The 22,719-nt window shown below is 47.8% G+C and overlaps 1 protein-coding gene across 4 annotated transcripts in view; it reads left to right on the top strand.

The window, feature by feature from the left end:
• Positions 1–19,268, top strand: part of TERT (telomerase reverse transcriptase) — a 165,444-nt gene extending 146,176 nt beyond the window's left edge. For all 4 annotated transcript variants that reach the window (XM_086492674.1, XM_086492673.1, XM_086492672.1 and 1 more), the window contains 2 exons: positions 16,450–16,722; positions 18,889–19,268. In XM_086492674.1, the coding sequence (XP_086348800.1) occupies positions 16,450–16,722; positions 18,889–19,165 (550 nt within the window). In that variant the 3' untranslated portion in view covers positions 19,166–19,268. The remainder of the gene's footprint in view (positions 1–16,449; positions 16,723–18,888) is intronic.
• The last annotated feature ends 3,451 nt before the right edge of the window (positions 19,269–22,719 follow it).

The raw sequence follows: 22,719 nt of genomic DNA, 5'->3' as shown, positions 1-22,719 counted from the left end.
TGCAGAATATGCACAAAAAGTGGTTGAGGAGCTTCTTCTCCAGGACATGGACTCATGGAGTGCATTTATTGTAGGATGTGCCCAACATGCACCAGGCCAAGAAGCTTAGGGCTAATTTCAACGGATGCAAATCGAGGACGTCTCTCCAAATGCAATCACCTATGCATGCATCTCCAAGGCATGTGGCATTATGCAAGACAGTAATATGGGAAAAAGAATTTAGATGATATTGCTAGTCAAGGGCCGCTGGAAAACAATGTCGTGCTTGGAAATGACATGCATGCCAAATGTGCTTGCATCTGGAAGGCATGTGGCATTAGACAAGACTCTAATATGGGCGAAAGAATTCAAATGATATTGTTAGTCAAGGGCTATTGAAAAACAATGTCTCTCCAAATGATATTGTTTTTTTTTTTCGAGAAAAAGATCCTTCTATTAGTTAGTGAATCTGCCCATAGGGCTACAATCACCTCTGCAAGAGAGGGCTACAACAACCATGGTGGGAGACTCTCCCAATGAAAAAACCAGCATATGTACAATGGGGCTAAATCAAGAAATGGGGGGAGGGAAAAGCCACACAGGTGGTCGGTAATGTTGGGGTTAAGGCCTATGTGCCTTGACCGGTCGCCCAGGTCATGGGCGTTCGCCCAGTGTTACCCTATACTTACAGTGAGTATACTGTATAGGGGGAGCTGCCACTTCGCAGTCTCCCCACCCACATCGTGTGTCTCCTTCTCTCTCTCTCACTCTCCGTCTGTGGTGCTCCCCGATCCCCTTCAATTGGTATCAGAGCTAGGGACGACGGTGTGTGCGTGGTTGCACGCGCGGTCTTAACAGGAGCGATACGAGTGTGCTTGCGGTGTGCGAGCATGCGGATCTCGGCTATGGCAGCCTCGACCTCGTAGAGAGGTGAGCTTGCTTTGGGGCTTGGTGAGTCGGGCATGAGATATTCTGCATATAGCAAATTGAAAGCTTGAGAGTGAGCAGAGCTTTGGTGCATGAGGAGATCTGTCGACTCTGTAGAGCTTTGGGTAGCTTGAGAACCGATTGAAGCTGCCACGAGCACAGAATCGATGGCCAATCGATTGCAAGCTTAAGCAAATAGCTGGAAAGCTTGGACATCGACTAGCAAAAGTCGAGAGCTTGCACAAGGCTCGGATCAAGATTGAAGGGGGGTCTACAACGACCTGCATCAAATCAAAGCAAGAGCTTCAAATTAAAAGCAGCGCAGGGGGAATTGATTCAAAATAAAACTGCAGCGCTGGAGGTTTTTTGAAGACCAAATCAAGCAACGTTGTGCACTCTCTGCAAAGGGGTTTGTGTGTGTAGTGTCCACACACACACACACACACACACAATCTAGTGTGTGTGTCGCGCTGCTCAGCAGCGTTTGGAAACTTGAAGCCATAAACAGTTTCGGAGCTTGCAGGAGAGGGTTGCAGGCGTGTTTGCTTGCGGAGAGAGCAATGGAGCTAGCGGACAGCCATACGGTGGCTTACAAATAAGCTTCAGGTGAGCTCTCAGTTCAGCCCTACTCGCATTCGCAGCAGAGAGACAAAGTACAGGTATAGGGTTTGCACTACAGATTGCTCTAGAAGCCGGGTTGGCATAGAGCGTGTTTTGTGCTTTGCGAGGCTATGTATGACATTGTGGAGAGCTGTTACGCTCTAGTCTCCTGGATTTCAGTTCCAGAGGTGTTGCAGTGTCCTGTTGACTGGCTTTGGTATCTTGCTTTGCCACAGGTGTACAGGTGACTTCTCTTCAGATGGCAGATGTACTACAGTGACTCGATTTCATGCATGGAAGTGTCTTGTTAGCCGGTTTGTGCTCATGTATGTACACTGCGGGAGCTCTTTGTATGCTCAGTGATCTGGCTGAGCTACTCCCAGATTGTTTGCCATAGGATTTGGCATCTTATTTCCTTTGTTGTTTTGGGTGTGACTTAGTCCCCATACAAATAAGACTCTGTCCGATTTGTGCCAGGAGTTTTATGCATGTTGTGACAGTGTTCGTAAGGTATTAGTCATGCATTGACTTGTTGCTTGCGGATAGGTTTTCCGCTTATGCGCTCACAAGTAGTCACTCTGATTGCATTGCTGGCTGGTTTTATGACAGAGGTTTGTAGCACAGGTTTTGTGCAGGCAATTTAATGCACAGATTTGTAGGGATTTGATCATGCATGTTGAGTGCTGATTGATTGCGCATTGGCTCTTGTTGAGCGGTTGATCGACTTATGGTTATTTTGGGTTAGATAGCCATTTTACGTCGAAATTTTGGCAAAATTTTCCCAGTATTTTGTGACATAATGTGCATGTTTCTTGCTTAGCTTGGCTTGATTTTGGCACTCAGTTTTTTGGCTTTGAGAGTGTTGGTTACACTCAGAGTTTGCGTGCGGTATTCTCTGCAGGTGGGAGATTTGTGCATGTGTATGCATCGATACCGCACAATGTGGGCTTGGTGATTAGCTCACAGATTGCAATGTGATACTAGAGCATGCGAGGCTTGTATTGACATTGCGGGAGCTCTATTTTGGAGTGTGTCTCACAGGTTTTACATTGTGTTTCTAGCCATATTTGTAGATAGTTTCTAGGTGTTGTTGGTGAGGTGGTTTTGCTATCTAGCTTGCTACTTGTGCTCATGGCAGAGACAGGTGATCGATCAGATTGTGACCTCTCACAGATGCGTGTGTTTGATGGGTCAAACTTTGCGGCATGGAGAGAGTGTATGCTTGATGCATTGACACAGCGAGGGTTGCATCGACCATTGAGTGGTGATGCAAGTAGACCTTCAAACATGTCTGACGATCAGTGACAGGAGCTAGAGGAGATGGCACTATCTACGCTCTCTTTGCACCTTGCGGAATGTGTATATGCTCTTGTTATGTATGAGACTACTTCGAGAGCACTTTGGCGCAAATTACATGATATGTATAATAGATCTGAGTCATCAAGGACTCGTGTGAGACATGTACATTCACGAGTATGCCGACAGGTGACATGTTGGTATTGTGGTCATTCTTGACACGTTAGACGGCGTTGTTTTCGTCGTATGCGACATCGTAGGAGACATGGTAGTCTCAGAGATGTCTGTAGTGATGCCATGGACTCAGTTGCTTTGACAGTTGAGGCAGATGTAGTGTCGGAGTATACTAGTGACGGGGATGTCACTTTTACCTCGAGCTATGCACGAGATGCTATACATGTGGATAGTGCACTCCCTTCGCAGTGGTTGCTAGATGCAGATGCTATGTTTCACGTCACGCCGCATCATGAATGGTTTTGTAGCTATTCTAGCGGGATGCTTGGTAGTGTACGTTTGACCGATGGATCGGTGCATGCGATAGCAGGTGCAGGAGATGTGAGAGTGTCATTACCGAGTGGTGCATCTTACTTGTTACGACATGTGCGCTATGTACCAGATTTGACAGTGAGTTTGATCTCGATTGGTCAGCTTAGAGATTGTGGATGTCAGATTTCGCTACGAGAGCGAGATTTTGTGATGCATTTGGGTTCGCTAGTGATTGCGAGAGGTGCCAGGAGTGGTACAGGTTACCCATTGCATGTGGATCACGAGAGAGACGGTGTTGTCTCTGTGATCATGCAGCGAGGTAGAGAGCGAGAGAGCAGGCGAGTCTCTTTTGCTTGTGGGTTGCAGGATGATTTGCATGGAGTGCAGAGCAGTGACCTTGTTGTGCAGGTTGCGTCTACGGATGCACAGGTAGAGCGGGATAGCTCTAGTGAGTCACAGCAGGATGAGTCATCAGAGGTGATGACAGAGATGACTCACATGGATGTTGAGATGTCGGCTATTGTGGAGTCATTTCTTGATATGCTTATGCCAGAGCTTGATGCAGATTCAGGACAGATGGATACTCTTGGTACACATGTGATATGTGGTGGGCACAAGGAGTCACTCCAGAGCTCGGAGTCAGAGTGCCATTGTCTCTATGATAGGGGACATGATTGCCATGAGTTGAGTTCTGAGTTGGAGGTGGCAGAGGTTGCCAGGGTTGCATCAACGTTGTTTGTCCTCATGTACGAGATGTTGATCTCGAGGCCCGACATAGCAGCTGCAGTGGGAGCATTTGCAGCAGGGTTGATTAGTTGTTCGATGACTGATCTCGGCATAGAGCATAGGGGAGGTTTGCAGGTATTGGACCGATACTTGCAGGAGTGCATGAGCTCTTGTAGACTCTTTGCAGAGCTTGGAGCTAGCTCTGTGTGGCTTCCGCAGCGGGATGTTTGTCTACCAGTAGAGCCGGATGCACTAGCTCATCGAGAGTCAGTGGGCATAGGTTGAGAGAATATCTCACCTTCTATTAGTTGTACACTAGTAGATCTTGCTTAAAGGCACATTGGCCTTTAAGTGGGAGGTTGTTGGGGTTAAGGCCTATGTGCCTTGACCGGTCGCCCAGGTCATGGGCGCCCGCCCACTGTTACCCTATACTTATAGTGAGTATACTGTATAGGGGGAGCTGCCACTTCACAGTCTCCCCACCCACATCGTGTGTGTGTCTGCTTCTCTCTCTCTCTCACTCTCCGTCTGTGGTGCTCCCCGATCCCCTTCAGGTAATGCCATCGGAGTACACCGTGGACCATGGTGTAGATAGACCCAGGACGCCAGCGTCGAAGGAAAGCCTCTCTACGCTCCCGCATGCGGTCGGAGCTGCCCTGTAGTCCCTCGAGTTGTCCTCTGAGAGTGGATCAGCTCTAGCCAAAAATTGTGAACAGTCTCTGCTGGTGGCACGGGGCGAGCCTCAAAGATGCGGAAGCAACGGGCCCGCCAGATGAACCAAAGTGTCAAGCCACTGATGAGCTCTCAACACTCCTCTCTCTCACTGCACCACTCCTGTGGAGTAAGCTCTGTAGCAGGCTGGAGTGTAGGTCGCCCCTCCTGCATCACTATCATCCTGCTGGTGGAAGATAGCTCAAATTGAAGTGTCGGGCCTGAGAGGGTGGACCAAGCCTCTGCTCCCCAAGTGTACTGTCGAGCCGTGGAGAGAGCAGGCATGAGCCGAAGAACTTGTAGCCACACTTGCTGGGCCGAGGGACAGTCCCAAAGACAGTGACGCTGACTCTCCACAAGGTGGTCACAAGCTGCAGATGCGGCCGAAAGACCACTATGCACTAGCCAGCTTCCAACTGCTGTAGCTCTATGTGCGACCAGCCATTGAAACAAGGTGACTTGCCTCGGCTGTCTGGAGTCTCACAACCTCTCCCAAAAAGCTGCCAAGAACTCATCTATGAGACCCTCCTCCTGCCAATGAGGTGCTGCAGCGGGGCGGGCCTCTCTGTGTGCTGCTAGTATATGACGTCCCAGTCGAACAGTGTACTGGAAGAACGGGATTCCTGGGTGGTCTGCAGAAGAGAAGGGATCCCTCCATAGTCACTCACCAGGATCCCATTGTACTCGTGCCAGTGGACAACACTCCCAAGCCCACAGCCTCCAGTGTCCAATCTCAAGAGCTGCTGGGTCAAGGTGTATGACACAAGTCCTCCTACACATGCCCACTATTCGGATCCTTTGAAAACATCACTCTGCTACCTGTGGGGCCTTTACTGCAACTCGTTGAAGGCGTCCCCCACCCTGAAGCTCGAAGAAAAGGGCTAGGACAGTCTCTGAGCAGGCCCTGACTGAAATGAGAACCACCATTCGTGTGAAGGCTCCCATCCATCGGGGTGCTACTGGCTCGAGGGGTGTGAGCCACTCAACTGGAACTGACTCTGAGATGTCCTGGCACATGCTCTGCACCCCTCTCATGCCCTGTAGCTGGAGACCCTGCATCTCCTCTGACAAACTTGTGAACTTTAGCGAGTCACCTAAAGAGCGTGCTGGCCCTGCTGCCATGGGAACCCAGGAAACATAAGGCCGACTACCAACCAAGTGGCCTCTCTGAGTGCTAACCATGGGGTTCTAGACGAGGGGCTGCCGTAGGCACTCCTCCGTGCACGTAGGCTGTCTCCGCTCCAGGCCACGCCGCAAGTGCTCCCAAGATCTAAGCAAACTCGCAGCGAGGCGGTCCTCCAGTCTCCTGCTCAAACCAACTCTGCGCATCTCTGTAAAGATCCATCTGGTCGAAGGTTGCCAAGGGCCTCCTACCTGAGGCACCCTAGCATGAAGTCGTTGTAGCAAGAACTCCTTCCAGGGCTCCTCACCTGGAAGAAGTCCTCTGACAATGAACTTCCCAAGAAGGGCTCTGCTCTGCTGTGCTCGATCAATGATCCCAAGCCCTCCCTGTGAACAAGGAAGAGTGATGACCTGCCAAGCCACCTTGGCTCGAGCTATCTGAGTGTCACGTCTTGACCAAAGGAAGTTCCTGATCAGCCTCTCTACCTGGCTGATACAAGAACTCGAGAAGATCCAGTAGGAAGTGATGTATCACATAGTCGCCAACAACACCTGGTTGGCAACTACTACTCTGCGAGCCAAAGAAAGTCGTGCTGAGCTCCAGTGTAACAACTTTCTCCTGATAGACAGGAGAACGGGAGCAATTTGCTGCTCGGGGGACAAGTTCAAACCAGGCTGACAGCCTAAGTACCGAACTGCAATCCTTGGGGGAATCCACCTAAAGCCCTCTCCTGGCATCCAATCTTGCACAGAAGCACTACCAACCGAGAAAGCCATTGTCTTTCTCCAGTTGATCAGTGCGCCCGATGCACAACAGAAGGTCTCCAGAGCTTGCTCACACCTGTGAAGGTTGGCCTCCTGGCCATCTAAGTACAAGGCTGAGTCGCCGGCAAACTCAGCGTCCGGTGGCTCATCTCCCCGAATAGGGAGTGCTAAGCCCCGTAGACCAACCTGCTACGACACCAAAAATCTGCTCATCGCCTCCGCATAGAACAGAAAGAGGAAGGGGACAAGAGGACAACCCTGTCTGACCGAGCGTGTAAGCATGAAGCGATCACCTCTACCTCCTGCCAAGAGTACTTGACTATGAGTCTGTCTGTACAAAGCTGACACCCCTCTGATCCAAGCATCTGAGAAGCCCATCCTGCGTAGAGTGCCCTCTAGAAAGTCCCAGTCAACTCTGTCGTATGCCTTCTCAAAATCGAGAAGAAGAATCACGAGGTCCTCACCACGGAGCCGTGCCAGGGCAGAAGCCTCCCAAAAAGTAAAGATGTTGTCAAGGATACCGTGTTCCTTGACAAAGCCTGCCTGAGTCCCATGTATGAGGCTCTCTAGAAGTGGCTGAATCCTCAAACTCAGAGCCTTGGCAAGAATTATGTAGGCTGAGTTGAGGATGGTGATGGGGTGCCACTGTCGAATCTCATCGAAGGAGCCACCCTCCTTGGGAATGAGGTATATCAAGCCCTCACTCATGTTGTCAGGCATCACTCCTGTGTGCAAAATGTACTGAAAAGCACTGCAGAGATTTTGGCCAAGCAAGTCCCAGTACTCCAAGAAAAAATTGGGAGTCAACCCATCCTCACTTGGACAGCTACCATGGGGGAGGGTCCTAAGAGCAGTGTGCAGCTTCTCAAGCTGAAGTGGCAGCTCAAGCCTCTGACGCATCTCCTCAGTCACAAGACAAGGCATCTGTGTCCAAACCTGCTCCCTGCATGCATCTTGACGCTCTGACTGGGACTTGGCAGACAGTAACTCACGGTAAAAGTCAGTAGCAATTGCACGCATATCCTCGGGCTCAGAAGCAACTGACCCGTCAAGCCTCCTCAACTGACTGACCTTGGCATGCGAGTGTCGAGGTCCCATTGCCTCAAAGAAAGCACCAATCACTCTGTCGCCCACCTGGGTCCACTGAGATGCTGTCGGTGGAAAGCAAACTCATGTCGCCTCTCCTCTGTGCTAGCAAGCTCCGGTTGATCTTGCTGTAACTGCTCCTCCAACCAAGGACTGTCTGGATGCTGCTCCTGCATCCTCTGTAACGAAGCAATGCCTCTCTGAGACGCTGCTCCGCCTCTCTCGCTGCAGCTCAGCGAGCCAGAGACTCCTGGAGAAAAAAAACGACTAATCTGAGCTAGGCGTGTGGCCAGTTTGTCAGCAGGAGAGTCCTGCCTGTCCAAGCCCTCTGTCGAGAGAGCCTCTACCCTCTCTCTGAGTGCTGAGTCCAACAAGACCCTCTCTGGGATGCGAAGCATCGTGCTCCCACTCGTCTGTCTGTCTGCTACTGTGAGGATCACTTGTGCATGGTCCGAGAAGGAGGTCCTTGCCAGGATGCCCACTGTCCCTCCCAAGTCACTGAAGTGGTCACTAGTGTAGAAGCGATCTATTCGCGATAGATTCACTCCTCCCACTCTGTGGTCCGATCGAGAGAAGTCAAGGCTGTCTGGGGGCCTCACAAAACCAGAGTGTTGCCAAACATCCGAGACCCTCAAAGTCATACAAAACCTCTCCCAAGCTGCCAACTCAACTCCATGCACAGTAGCATGACTACCACCAATCCTGTTAGAAGAGTCCTCTAGCATGTTGAAGTCCCGTTCTATGCACCAATGTTCTGCCTGCGGCAGAGACTCAACGATCTGTGACCAAAACTCTGCACGAGCACTCGCCACATTGGGCGCATAGATGGTCAGGAAGTTCACTAGGCCTCCCTGAACCTGCATAGTAATCCACTAAGCCTTGCGTGGCACAATAATCCCTCTGCCCACAATGGCCTGCTGCAAAGAGTCCACAATAGTCATACATACCCAACCTTGGATGCCTCCAGGTCCAAAAGCAGCTGACCAAAAATTATCATATCGTCCACGCAAGAGCTGACCACAACGTCTAATGCGGCTCTCACACAGATGGTGCTCTTGAAGCATAAGGAGATCAATCTCTCCTCCCACAAGGCAACGCTGAAGCTCCTGACGCAGTCGGCCCCGCTGACGCTGAAACTGGGGTCCACCTATTCCCTGCACATTTCATGAGACGATCCTCATGGGGAGCGAGAGAGAACAGATGATGCCGCAGCAGCTAGACGGGCTATCTTCAAGGCTGGCTTGGATGGGGAGTAATCCGCATCCGAACGTCCTCTAGATAGGCGTGACTGCAACGAATGCATGGTCCAAGCCCAAGCAGAGCGAGCCGTACGTAAAGCAACCTCCTCTGTCCATGAGTCCTCATGAATGTATACATAGCACAGCAAGCACTGTGTTTCGGCAAAGAAGTAAACCACAATGTGTCTACATCCTGCTGAATCTGGAGGTGTCACCGCAAACTTGGCCAATGGCCACAAAGTCTGGAGCATGTCTGTAACTCCTAGTTCTCCCATGTGGTGAGAGAACTCTAGGACCTATGTGTGTAACCATCCCAACACTGAGTTGAGAGTCCACTCTGTCTGGTCTCTACCGCAGAGGGGGAAGGAGAAGCCAACTGCTGAGTCCAAGGCCTCCGTCCCCCTAGCGGCAAGGAACAGAACATGGACCGTGAAGCAGGTTGCCTCATGGTCTACTGAGGAGTTGCCGAGAAAACGAGTGAAGCCGTAGTCGAAGAAGTCCCATCGGCGCCGGATGTCAATGCTCGTTAGACCATGAGGGATAGCTGCAAGGGAAGATGTCTGTACCTGCAGAGGGGGCCGCAAGATAGGCTGTCCCTCTCTCGCTAAGCGACTCGTGGCAAAGGCGCTGCCAAGAGATCTCCTAGCCGCAGGAGAAGGCCCTACCCCCTAAGTCGACTGTGGAACTGAAGTAGGACGGGGGGAGAGGGAGCTGGGGGGAGCGGTGGAGAAGAGGGGCGGGAGGGAGTGACAGAGGTAGAGGGGCGGGGGGAAGAGGCGGCGGGAGCAGGAGGCGGGGGGAGGATGAGGAGGAGGGAGGGAACTCTAGGGGGGGCGGGGGAGGGGCTGTCAAGGGTGAAGCTGGGGTGAGAGCTAGGGCAGGGACCTCATCCTACTCAAGAGGACCAAAACGGTTCCCCGTGGGAACCCACTACTGCTGAGTAGGCGCTTGAGGACCAATTTGAGTGCCAGGCTGGCGCTGTGGCCCCTGACGTCGTCTACCACGGGCCTGCTGCCATCCCTCCTCTGCTGGAGCCCCAGGCTCAGAGGGTGGCTCTGCCCGTGTATGCTGTGTCTGCTGGCTAGCCCTTGCAGGTTGGGGCTGAGGTTGTGGTGTAGGTCGAGGCCTCCTCCGTGGACATGCCTTCGCTAGACGGCCCATCTGTCGACAAATGAAGCACTGGTTCGGGAGGCCCGAATACTCCACACTCTGTCTGAACCAACCCCCACTCACCCGAGGCAGAAGAATAACCTTCGGGAGCGTGTGAGTATCTCTGACCAAAACGCGAACTGAGGGAATGCCAGCCGCCTTGGAAGCTACTGAGGCTGCCGTGCGAGGTGTCTCCAGGATAGTCCCAATGGTTGAGACGATCATGGACAGAAGTGGTAAGTACTCCCTCCGCAAACCCGGAAAGCAGACAGAGATGGGGATGTCTAACTCCTCTACTAGAACATCCGAAGCAGGGTCGAAACCATGTCTCCACTGTCGAAAGTGGGCACGTGTTGCTCGGATGGTCGGTGGACTCATGGCGATGACTTTGGACGCCATCTCGGAGGTCTCAAACTCAATCTGATAGTAACCTCGTCCGAGTATCTGTACGTCCAAGATCTTGCCCACCTCTGCGAGAAGGCGGGCCTGGAGAAGGTCACGCAACTCTCCTCTGCTAGGTCGGATGCCGAGAATCTTGCAGATGACAGAAGTCGCCTGCAATCGCTCTACCTCTGTGGCTAGGCTCGCTTGCTCTGTCGGCGAAAGAGCAAGTCGAATGGTGGGCTCAGCGGGGTCGGGCGAGGGGGCTTCAGACGAGTCCCTCTGTGGGGGGCGGAGCTGGAGCCTCCATCTGTGTCTACTGCTGTGGCGAAAGAACTGGCGGCGGGAAGAATCTGCAAAGGAGTGCACCGAGCACTGCCCAAAGAAGTCAGTGCTGCACGAGCCAAAATGCAGAAAGCTTCGGGGAAAAAGGAAAGCTGGCCGGGGGGGGGGAGGGCGGGGGAGGTGTGGGTGCACCAGCGGCAACGGGCGGGGGGAGAAGGGGGGGGGGGGGGGGGGGGGGGGGGGGGGGGGGGGGGGGGCGGGGGGGGGGCAACGGGCAGGCAGAGAGGGGGGGGGGGGGGGGGCGGGGGGGGGGGGGGGGGGGAAGGGGGGGGGGGGGGGGGGGGGGGGGGGGGGGGGGGGGGGAATGGCGGCGCGAGGGCAGGCAGAAGGGCGGACAGCACGGGGGGCAGCAGGCAAGAAGCAGAGAGGGCGGGCAGCGAGGGTGAAACAGGGGCAGCGGGCTGGCAGCGCGAACGGGGGGGCAGCAGGCCGCGAGCAGGGACAGGGGGGGGGGCAGGCGGGGCAGCGGGGGCAGGCGGGGGCGGGAGGCAGCGCTGGGGCAGGGGTGGGGCAGGGGGGGGGGGATCAGCGATGGCGCAGCAAGGGGAGTCGAACAGCAGCAGCGAGCGAGCAGGGTGTCCTATCTCAAACTTTTTTCAAGCACATACTGTTGCTCAACCAAGTCCAAATGATATTGTTAGTTAGGGACTGTTGGAAAACAATGTTGTGCTTAGCATTGGCTTGGTTGACATGTATGCCAAATATGCTCTACCTCAACAAAGCATAGGAAGTGGTTGAGCTTCTTGCAGCGTGACATAAGAACATGTTTTGGGCCAGAAAACTCCGAAACGGCCAAAATGAAACATGCAAAACGGGGCCTCAAAATTTGGCCATGCAAAACAGTGAGCGCGGGTTGTGGTGACATCCGAGGAAGATAACAAAGAAAAGAGAGCGTGCACACTGTAGTCGGCTACCCCCCACACACACATAGTCAACCAACTTGAGATTGAATTCTGCCATTGTGGACACATTTTGATGTGATTTATCTATCATTTCAGTAGTGTTTGTGAATTCCATATCTCAGCTTTTATCTAGTGTTGTTTTTCATGATATTGGAGCCTAGTTAGAGCCATTGTCGACACATTTTGAAGTGATTTATCAATCATTTCAGTAGTGTTTGTGAATTCCATATCTCAGCTTTTATCTAGTGTTGTTTTTCATGATATTGGAGCCTAGTTAGAGCTTATTGGCTAGATTCTCATACAAGTTAAATAGATAGTTGTTGGTTTTTATGGCGTAATGTAAGGGGAGTAAATTTTTTATGTATGGTTTGTGAACTGGTGTGTACATTGTGATCTATTAAATCATGGAAGCCAAGCTACGACATACAAATTACCTCTCTTATCTTATGGAGCCTAGATTGAAGTGTTTTAACCACTAAGTATATATGTATATGTATAGTAATATGTATATATGTACTCATATAAATTTTATTTTTATGAAACCTATTTTATTTTTTCAATGCCCCGAAACAAAATGTTCAAAACCTTGAAACCCCAAAATGGGTGAAACCACGAAACGTTTCATGTCACATTAGCTTCTTGCCTAGATGTTGTGCATGCGCACTTGTGTCTATATATGAATAGGTTTTACATGTAAAATTTTCACCATTCATAAAGTTTTTAGTGCTGCAGTTGGACAAATATGTAACAAAGCTTATAGGTGCATAATGAGAGATTGCAAGACAAATATCAGTACAACAAACTAAGTTCCCATTCCCACCAATTACTCCATGCCCTTATTTGGCATATATGCAATGCCAAGCATTGCCAAGTTCCCAAATTGTCATACTCTTCGGCCAAGGCATTGCTGAGAACTCTATTTGGCATATGCATCTCCAAAGGCCTCTTTATTAGCGGTGGCATAGGAAATAAAAACCAATCCAAAGCTTCTTTGCCACTACCATGTTGGATATTCCCGCAATCTTTGCACTTGACAAGACACCATTCTGAAAATTAAGCTCCTCAAGAACCTTCTGCACTTTTTGAAATGCATCACATTTGGCATACTTATCGACCAAAGTATCCTTAAAAATTTGATGTGCTTTTCTAAAGTGCACCATATTTGGTATACATATCAACTGAGGCACCCATTTGATTTACACATTGATAACCATTGCCAAGCCTCTGTTTGTGTCTATGTTGCACAAAACATTTCCAAACTCGAAACATCGACCTGCATATTAGGACATGAAACGGCAACCTCCAGGACCAGGAAACGCCGGGGTACACCCAATTGAGAGTAGCCAACCATACCAATATCCAAAGATATATCGACAAATCCATTAAAAGAAAACATTTTAACAAGATTTGATAAGCACATGAGTTTGGTGGTTCTCTTGTGTGTTGTGTGAGAAAGTTTTATGCTCTTTATAAATGGTTTCCTCTCTGGTTTTTATCGTTTAGAATTTGGATAAGAGGCCTTCTATTTACTTGAGGGGTGCATGGTTCAAACACCACTGAAGCAAGGCTAAGTTAGTAAAGCAAAGCTGAGGGCCGTGTTACGTTATAAGGCCCGTGTCAGATTGAGGCGGGCAAGAGCTACCCAAGCTGAGATGGCGAAAGTATATTGGCCGCGACGAAAAGTGAAACATGGCTGCGAGACCATGTTAGTGGGGCGCCCTTGCATGGCCATCTGACAAAAGCGAAGGCGAAAATGCACACAACAGGATTCGACCTCTTGCTGTTAGTGTGAGAGGCGGAGGCTCTACTAGATGGCCAAAGCGCATTTTGCTGAAAATAGCTCTCTTTTTTAAATATTGTAACAAACCTCAAATGCCAAGAAAAGGTTTATACTGACTTATCACCTATACTGTTATGCTCATTATCCAGGTGTGGGGATGCCACACCTCCCCCCCTAGGCCAGCGGCGTTGCAGGTTTGTGAATACGCTTGATCCGGCAGACGTGTGCGGTGATGATGGAGCCATTACCGAGCCGTTGAAGGCGGTAGGTATTTGTACACAGGCGACGCACGACTTAATATGGGCCTATCCAACGATGCATGAGAGATTCGCTGATGCCAGGACAGCGCAAGGGGTAATAGACTGATACGAGGTCGCCATCTGCATATTCCACAGAGTGTCTATTATAGTCGTATAAGCGTTGCTGGCACTGTTGTGCCTTCAGTAGGTTGAGAAGTAGAGCTTGCCCGAGGATGGTCTGGGCTTGAGAAAGGTAAGAGAGCCAATCCTGTGCATCTTGCTGGCGAGGTTCAAGCTGCAGGATGTTGATGTCTGGTGGGAAACGAGGATCCCGCCCGTAGAGGGTGCGGAACGGGCTTATCTTTGTGGAGGCCTGTACAGAAGTGTTGTATGCGTGTACAGCATAGGGTAAGGCTTCATCCCAATGGTGCTGGAATGGGTTGAAAAAGGCAGCCAAAATCTGTTTGATGGTCGGATTCATGCGCTCTATGAGCCCATTTGTTTGTGGATGATAGGGGGAGGAGAAAACTTGGCTGATGCCCAAACGTTTGGTGAGAATGGCCATGACTTCACTACGGAATTGAGGACCCTGATCGGATAGGACCTGTTGGGGGCAGCCATGTCTGAAGAGATGATATTATGGAGGAGTGCGGAAGCGACAGTTGATGCAGTAGCATTGGGTAGAGCTTGCACTTTTCACCAATGGGTCAGGTAGTCCATCATGACCAGAACATAGCGGTTACTAGAGACGGATGCTGGGAATGGGCCCATGAGATCCCAGCCTATTAGCTTGAATGGATTCCATGTAACCAGGTTTCTGGAGGTTTCATCTGTTGACATTGAGGGCATTGCTGTAGGAATTCAGAAATGTCTTGGTGCATCTTTGGCTAATAATGGCATTGGTGAAGGTTTGCAAGACACCTAGGTGAGCGAAGAGGGGATGGCTATGGAAATAGCCTATGTAATGGGGTTGGAGTTGCCGCGGTACATAAATTCGGGGTGGACCTTGTGGTTGGATCTAATGGAGGTGTTTGTTGATGAGGACAAACTCCTGCTGATGGCGATGTGGGCGGAGAGATCGCAGGTTGTGAATGATGGACTGCACCAGGGGATCCTGTTGAAGTTGTGGCAGTTGAGTTGGGTCAAATGGGAAGGATGCTTGGAGAGTTTGGGTGTGCTGCAAGTGAGGGGTGCGAGAGAGGCCGTCTGCCAGAAGATTATGAGACCCTCGGCAGTAGGAGACGGTGAAAGAATACGAGTGTAAGAAGAGTGCCCAACGAAGGAGGCGACCAGGTGGATGGGGTTTTTGAAGTAAAGGAATAATGGGTTGATGGTTGGTTTCTACAACGACTGCTGTACCATGTAAGTAGGGGTGGAATTTGGAGAAGGACCAAACTATCCCTAGGAGCTCTATTTCTGTGGCGGAGTAATTTTGCTCAGCAGAGGTCAGGGCTCGGCTAATAAATGAGATGGGTCAATGACTATGGTCGTTTTGTTGGAGAAGGGCAGCCTTTAAGCCAGTGTTGGAAGCATCGGTTTGAAGCAGGAATGGTTTATCAAAGTTAGGGTGGTCTAGGAGGGCGGATTCCTGGATGACGGCTTTGAGATTAGTGAAGCTAGCTTGGCAAGCAGGGGACCAAAGAAAGGGGCTATTTTTCTTCAATAGTGATCGGAGCGGGTGAGTGAGTTTGGCTAAGTTAGGGACGAAACTGAGAGAAAATGTGGCCTTTCCCAGGGAGCTCTGCAGTGCCTTCTTATTTGTTGGTGTGGGATAGTGTTGGATTGCGAGGACCTTGGCCGGATCAATCTGGAGACCATCGGCAGAAATGATGAAGCCTAAAAACTTCAGCTTGGTCGACCCCACTTGCATTTTCTAAGCTGTAGTTGGAGGTTATACCTGTGTCGTCGTTGAAAGTGCCCAAGTGGTTGTGTGTACCAGAATGTCGTCAAGGTACACCACCAGCACTTGTTGCTGAATAAGGATGCTGAAAAATGAAATTTGCTGTACGTTGAAAAGTGCTTGCAGAATCTGAGAGACCAAATGGCATCCTGGTGAATTCAAACAAACCGCGTGGTGTCCTGAAAGCGGTCTTATGGGCATCTTTTCGATTAAGAGGAATTTGCTAGTACCTGGAGGTGAAATCCAGTGAGGTGATGTAGCGAGATTTCCCTAATTGGTCGAGGAGGTGAGGAAGTGGGAAGACATCATGTTGAGTGACCCTGTTGAGAGGGCGGAAATAAACACATATTGTGTCCTTTTGAAAAGAGCCAAGATCATAGAACTAAAAAAACAATGGTTTTTATTTTTAATGTTTTTCATATATGTTAAACTTCTTGCAATATTTTCACAATTTTGTCGGGGGTAAATCATGAGATAAGCTTGGAATACATTGACATTGTAGGAATTCTCTCACACATATGTCCAGTGCCCCGTGGGGGGGGTACAAGTGTGTCTCAACTTACAATTGTGCCGCTTTGAAATTTAAGAATGCCGATTGAGAGGAAGAGGAAAAGGAAAAAACCAGCCTAGATTTTGAGGGAATCAGTGTAGCTCTGATAACAATTAGATAAAAAAAAGTGATCATACTTCCAAGAAAACCACACTTTTCTCTCTTGCCCTGTATCTTTGTGTTCTATCTCTCCCTTTTAAACGTGCTATTTTGTAAAGAATTCACAAAATATATTGATGACTGATGCTGAGTGGGTATTATATGTAGGTATTGCGGGTTCAATATACGATCAACTCTAACAGTGTGGAGAAGAAACAATGAAGGAATCTTTCTCATGACAAAACTATGCCAGTTCATGCGACCAAAGTGCCACCCCATCTTCTATGATGGCAATATCAACTGTCCAGCAACAGTGTTTCTGAATGCCTACCAATCCTTTACCTTATGTGCAATGAAGTTTCATGCCTATGTATGTTCACTTCCTTGCCAAGGCAAGTGCAATTCTAAATTTGGACTGAGAGCTGTTCTGAAGTGTTCAAGGTGCCCTTTCTACCTCTCTTTTTGGCATCCTAAAGTTTTGTTAATCAAGCCAAGTCATAATAGGAATTTGTGTTAGCCACCAACTGGCTTCATGTTAAGCATGATGTGCCTCATCTAGATAAGAAACAAAGAAATCTAAAGTGAAAGAGCCTCAAAACTCTTTCCCCAATGATCTGAGACATGTTTAACAACAGGATTCTACAGACAGAGAGATGCCAGAGATGCCTGTTACTCCTTGATGACGTCTGACTTCCGAAGTGGACTACATTATAAACACACAGTCATTGAGGATGTGACACCGCATCTGCTGTTTCCTATTAAGCATTATGAGATGAGCTATAAGATGCAACAAAATATTACCAGATATAAGTTTCCTCTTCTGTGAAGAGCTCCTCTTTGTCTGCTACATGCTGATAATAGGCTGTGTCAACAGTAATCTCTCTTTTTGTTTAAAGCCTAGTTAGTATATGGCTTTCCCGAGTAAGTGGTAGCAGGCTGCAGACTTTTTAACTAGCAAGTGAAGTCATGCTCCCAATGCCTCTCGTTATAGAAGGAGAAACGTCAATTTGAATTTCTCCTGGGGTCAGTGTTGGCCAATCAAAAACAATAAAGACATTAATTATGATTCTCTTCATTTCTATACACATACATAGCTGATTGCTCACATGTTGAAGGTTTTTGAGTGTCTCAGTCATTTTGACCTCTGCAACATGTTCATTAAGTTGGCTTTTACATGGGGAATTTCTGTATGTATTCTTCATCGTGTACGACAGCACATTTTGTCACACATCCTTAAATATATATTGACTTCCGCACTCTACCTCTGCTGGTTTGTATCTGTATAGCTCGTCTGATAGATCATGTCGAAATTATTGATCTCATAAGTGGTCATTTGCAGACCCTGTATATTCAGCATGTTTATGTCTGGTTTAAAAAATGCAGCAAGGTCTAGTAAAATGCCAGTATCTAATGCAGCGTACACAGAACACTCCTATAATATGTGTACTATTAATGTGAAGGAACTATTCTAAACGATGGTGATTGTCTCTCCAAGGTTCATCAAAATACTCATGATTTTTTAAACGAATAAGCATGTGGCTCTAACAAACCGTATGAACGCATAAGCTTCTCCTAGGCATTGGATCTCCTTACATCCCAATAGGCACACATGGTGGTCTTGGGTAGATTCCGTGAAGTGAAAATTCTAGTGGACTTCCACATCTATAATGATGTCCATAGCACTCGACATTCAAAATTTCACCTGTCACCAAAAGAAACAATGGCCTGAAGTAATCCTGTATAGCTTAACATCCAGTTGTACATCTATGAGTAATTGGATAAAAGTCAATTGCAAATTTGAGATGATTTTGTGCCACCAACAAAGATTCTGTCATAGTGACAAGATACAGTTTGCAACTTTCAGGAGTAATCATATCTTCCAGAAGCTGATGATAGATTGCACTAGTTTTGAACGAAAAAGTGCACTTCTTTGCTTTTAGATTTTTCTATGGTGCTTTAAATCAAGCGATTCAACTTGAGCCAAAATCTTAGTTTTCATGGACATTCACATGCACCAGGCACAGTGTCATAGACCCAACCCAGCCTTGAGTTTGTTTTAGAGCCGTGCAAATGCCTGTAATGGACATAGAATTCACCAAATAAGACATTTGATTTGCTTCTCATATAGCACCTACTTACGGTAATGCTTGCATAGAGGCATGAGGGGAGACATTGTCAATTGTTCTCACAATGTTTCAAGGCAAGGAAGAGCGTCATTGAAATAGCTGGTCACCATAGTCTTGTCTCAGACTAGCTCCTCAGATTTTTAGATTAATTTTCTACCCCAAAATGCTATGAAGAACAACTGGTGAAGGGGATTGCTACGTAATTTTGTGTCGTTGCGACAATTTCCAGGGGATGAAACCTGCATGGCATCTAGGCAAAGTGTTTTAAATATATCCTTATATCCATCGTTTTGGGTGAGAGTGCAGATTGCTATGACATTTCCCACGATACAAATCGAACACTTTTTGGATTAGCTTTGAGAGCATGAAGATTTGTACATGGACTGCTTGCTATTTTGTATTACTGAAAGCTCCAATCCTCCACTGAAAAGCAGTGTTTTTGGAAGCTTTTAATGAACATATTGTCCTTTGTGTCGTGCAGGTACATGCATTCTCTTCTAGTGCACAGGATACACAAAATTGCAAAGCGTTCCCCAGTGAAGCCTTTGCTGCTACTGCAGGCTAAAGAGGCACAATGGCTCGCCTTGAAGGCATTTCAGAAGGTTCTAATGAGGAAGCAGTCCAGACATACAAAGCTTTTGTATCTCATCAAGTCAGAGCTCTTATCTTCAAAATATGAAGGACTTGATGAGACTCCCTTGATGCTCTCTGCTTTGGATGCTAGACGGTCATCTATGTTTGAGAGCATCCTGTACTAGTTGGGACATTCTACAGATTGGTCTGGTGGGTCAAATGGATACATTTTTAGAGCAAGGAGCTGTTCTTTCTTGGGAGTTTTATTTGAGTAAGTATTTTTCATAAGGTGAAGCTCTGTTCAAAGGCTCTATCTATTAACACAGGGAACATCCACTTCTTTGTGTAGTCAATTGTCGAGTATTGTTGTTTGATGCAAATAGTTAATTGTTAGTCAAAATGATTTAGCTTGCCTAGCATTAAAATGCTAGAAACTTACAAAGTGAGGATGTGTTGGGCATAGCCAAAGGAGGCACTCAATGACTAGTAGCTATTGTGCCTATCCACGAGTCTGGCAACACCCTGGACCAGGGAATTACAAGACCATCATGTTTGGCCACATCATGGTCGAACTCTATGGAGCAGTACTTGAGGGGAGCTCAGCTCATATGTAGAGAGGGAGGGACTCAGAGCCCCCAGCCAAGCAGGTTTCAGATGAGCCTTATCTACTATATATCACATCTTCGTTGTGCACTGCCTCATTGATGGGGCAAAAGGAGATTACGCTGCTGCTTTCTGGACCTCGCAAAGCATTTGATACAACTCCGCAGGAGAGGCTCTTTCAATGCCTCCAGAGCTTGGGTGTACCTTCACAGATGACTTGGGCTATGTATGCTTTATCTAAGCAGGTGACGGGGAGAGTACGATGCGCCGGAGGCTTACCAGACCCTATTACTAGCACCATTGGTGTGAAGCAAGGATGCCTACTCTCCCTGACCCGCTTCGGGATCTACATTGATGAGATCTCAGATTACATACTGCAAGCTGGTGGCAAGGGTGCAAACATATCATGCTTTCTGTTGACATTGTTTTAGTCTTTGAATCATAGGAGGGCTTACAAGGACACCTCGAGGCTCTCGACGACTTTTGTACACAGAGGGTTGATAGCGAATCTCGGGAATACCAAGGTCATGATCTTTTATACTTCTTGGGCAATCAGGAGTGCGGTAGTCTTTGTGGCTGCAAGTGAACAGGTAGAGGTGGAGTCACCTTTGTCAACCCACCTGGGCGCTGCACCATGGCAAAGGCGGCTATGTACACTCATTAGAGGATATGCAGCTTTGGCCATGCTAGAGAGGAGAAGTTCTGCCAGCATCCAAGAGATCCAGAGAGATTTACTATGATGTTGGCAGACCAAGCCGTGATCATACGCGCAACCCTTACACCACAACCACTCATGTACTGGATCTTATACCCAATTTTATGTAGGATGGAGCTAGTTAGCTTGATGCACTTCATGATTGTACTTCCTTGAGCATATAGATGTGCACCCATACCCCCTAGAGATGTAGCGCGCGCACACCTCCCCCCCCTCCTTTCATATACCACATAACTTGCATCCTAGCCTCCAGTGGATCACCCCCTCCCCTTACCACAAGACCACATTTTGTTACTTTGTACTTTTTTTCTTTCCCGATAGATGGAGGACATGCACATGTCCATTTGATTTGTCTCATAGGACGACTTTGGCCTCTAATAGACATAAAAAGATCCTTCCTTCTTTCTCTTTGTGATAGAGATTGGCAGAGCAGCTCAAATCCCTAGGGATGAGAGGATATGCAGACTGTGCAGAGAGGAGATGGATGGTGAGTGGGGGTGGGGGAAGTGGAGAAACCCATCTGTTCAAAGAGGAGTGCTCCCTCCGCCAGCTCATGGTAGGATTTATACTGGAGATTCAACGACATACAGAGACCTCTTTACAGATCGAGCGATATCAAGCACGGGCGATAGACACAAATCACCGGACCTTTTCAAAGATCCACCCCGCCTTTAGCACCCGCTGACGCAGGGAATTACCCTCCAGAGAGAAGATTCTCTCAGTGCGAGTAGGAGATAGAGCACCTGGATTTCGGACAGCTTGTCTCTACTAGCGAGAGATGGCAGAGATTACCTGACTTAGCTACAGGATGGAGCTAGCTAGAGTGCATACCCTTTGTATACAATCCTGCATTCTGAGCCCCTAGCGAGAGAGGTCTCATTCACAAGAAGTTTTGATCACAATAATTCCCACATTATGACTTACCTCAACATCATGAGCTTTTGTGAGGGAGGCACGGCATACCTAGCTAGGTACGATTGGGGGCAAGGGACCGCCGGCCCAGTGGGCGGGCCGGCGGTCCCCTGCCCCCAATCGTACCTAGCTAGGTATGCGGTGCCTCCCGAGCAGAAGCTCGTGATGTTATGCGTTGTATGAAAAACACTGAAAAAGGCTCCCTTTTCCTACATGAGAAAATTTCTAAATCTTCTTGTGATACTTACTTCATCATCGGATTTAGCGGTTGCTCCCAATAAGGATTGCAATAGACAAAAAAATAGTTCTAAGCTTTCCATCCTCGTTGATTTACATTGGGCTGACATCATTGATGAACTGAAGTCATGTTCAAGAAAGAAAGAGTTCAGAAACTCAAGAGGCAACTTTGAAAGCAAGAATATCAACATCATGATGCATAATTTCCAAAATGAGGGAAATGTTATGAGAGAGCATGCTGCCTCTCCACAATCATTGCAAAACTGCTGCAAAAAAACGATCATCATGCATCACATACATCTTGTTTAATATGCTCCAAGAGCCATAATATTGACTAGATTGAAATGTGAATCCATGATCATCCTGATGCCACCAAGACCTACATAATGTTTAACACTGGTTTTGTAATTGGACACTCAAGTGTCCTGAGACACTAAACCGTTTAGTTTTTCCAACAACTTGTCATAATTATTTGGTGAAGCTAAAAATAAGATTTATATGTCATGTTCATGTCTTAGGTCAGTTATGAGGTGAAGAATATAGCCAAATGTTTAATTTCACTAATATTAATATCGTATTAAGACTATGATGACAATTGTTGAGAAAAAAAAAATAAAAATTAAGTGTAGTTTTAACAAATTTCCCATAAATTGAATATAACTTTTTATCAAAATGAGATTTTGCATTGATTTCAAGGTTTATGGATAGAAAAAAATGAGATTTTTCATTGATCGCAAGGTTTATGGATAGAAAAAAGCGAATTATAACAAGAACCCAAGCTTCATAACCTAGTTCTTAAACTAGATTTTCGTTATAATAAAGAACCCCAAATCTTGAAAACAACAAAGAGGAAAATTTTGGTCTCTCAAAGCCTTTTTCATTAACATGATGAGACCATGAAATAGGCGAACACCCATCGTTTAAATATTTTTCAAGGTTTCAAACTCACAGCATCTTGTTATTTAAGCTCATTTAAGAAATTTCTGGATCTACAAACTTGATGAGTTCACAGACTCCAAGCAGCTTCATTTCACTTTGTGCCGCCAAGGAAGAGGGAATTTCTCCAAATGTAACGACCTTTATCTTAACTTGGAAGCATGTGGTTGTATAAACGCATCAGAGAAGGGGAAGACCATTTCTGAAGAATTAGCAGTATTCTCAAAGAAATGTTGTCTGCTTTTCTACATCTTTTCTAAGTAAGGTGAGCCCATAATGACATGCCTAAGTAGGGATTGTCGTATGAATAACGCTCTCATTGTGAGTGTGGTGCTC

The sequence above is a fragment of the Adiantum capillus-veneris genome, chromosome 20 (assembly GCF_014529385.1).
Source record: "Adiantum capillus-veneris isolate H3 chromosome 20, ASM1452938v2, whole genome shotgun sequence".
In the NCBI taxonomy this organism is placed as follows: Eukaryota; Viridiplantae; Streptophyta; class Polypodiopsida; order Polypodiales; family Pteridaceae; genus Adiantum; species Adiantum capillus-veneris.
The sequence above is the reverse complement of the archived record's forward strand: the minus strand, read 5'-3'. Positions and strand labels throughout refer to the sequence as shown.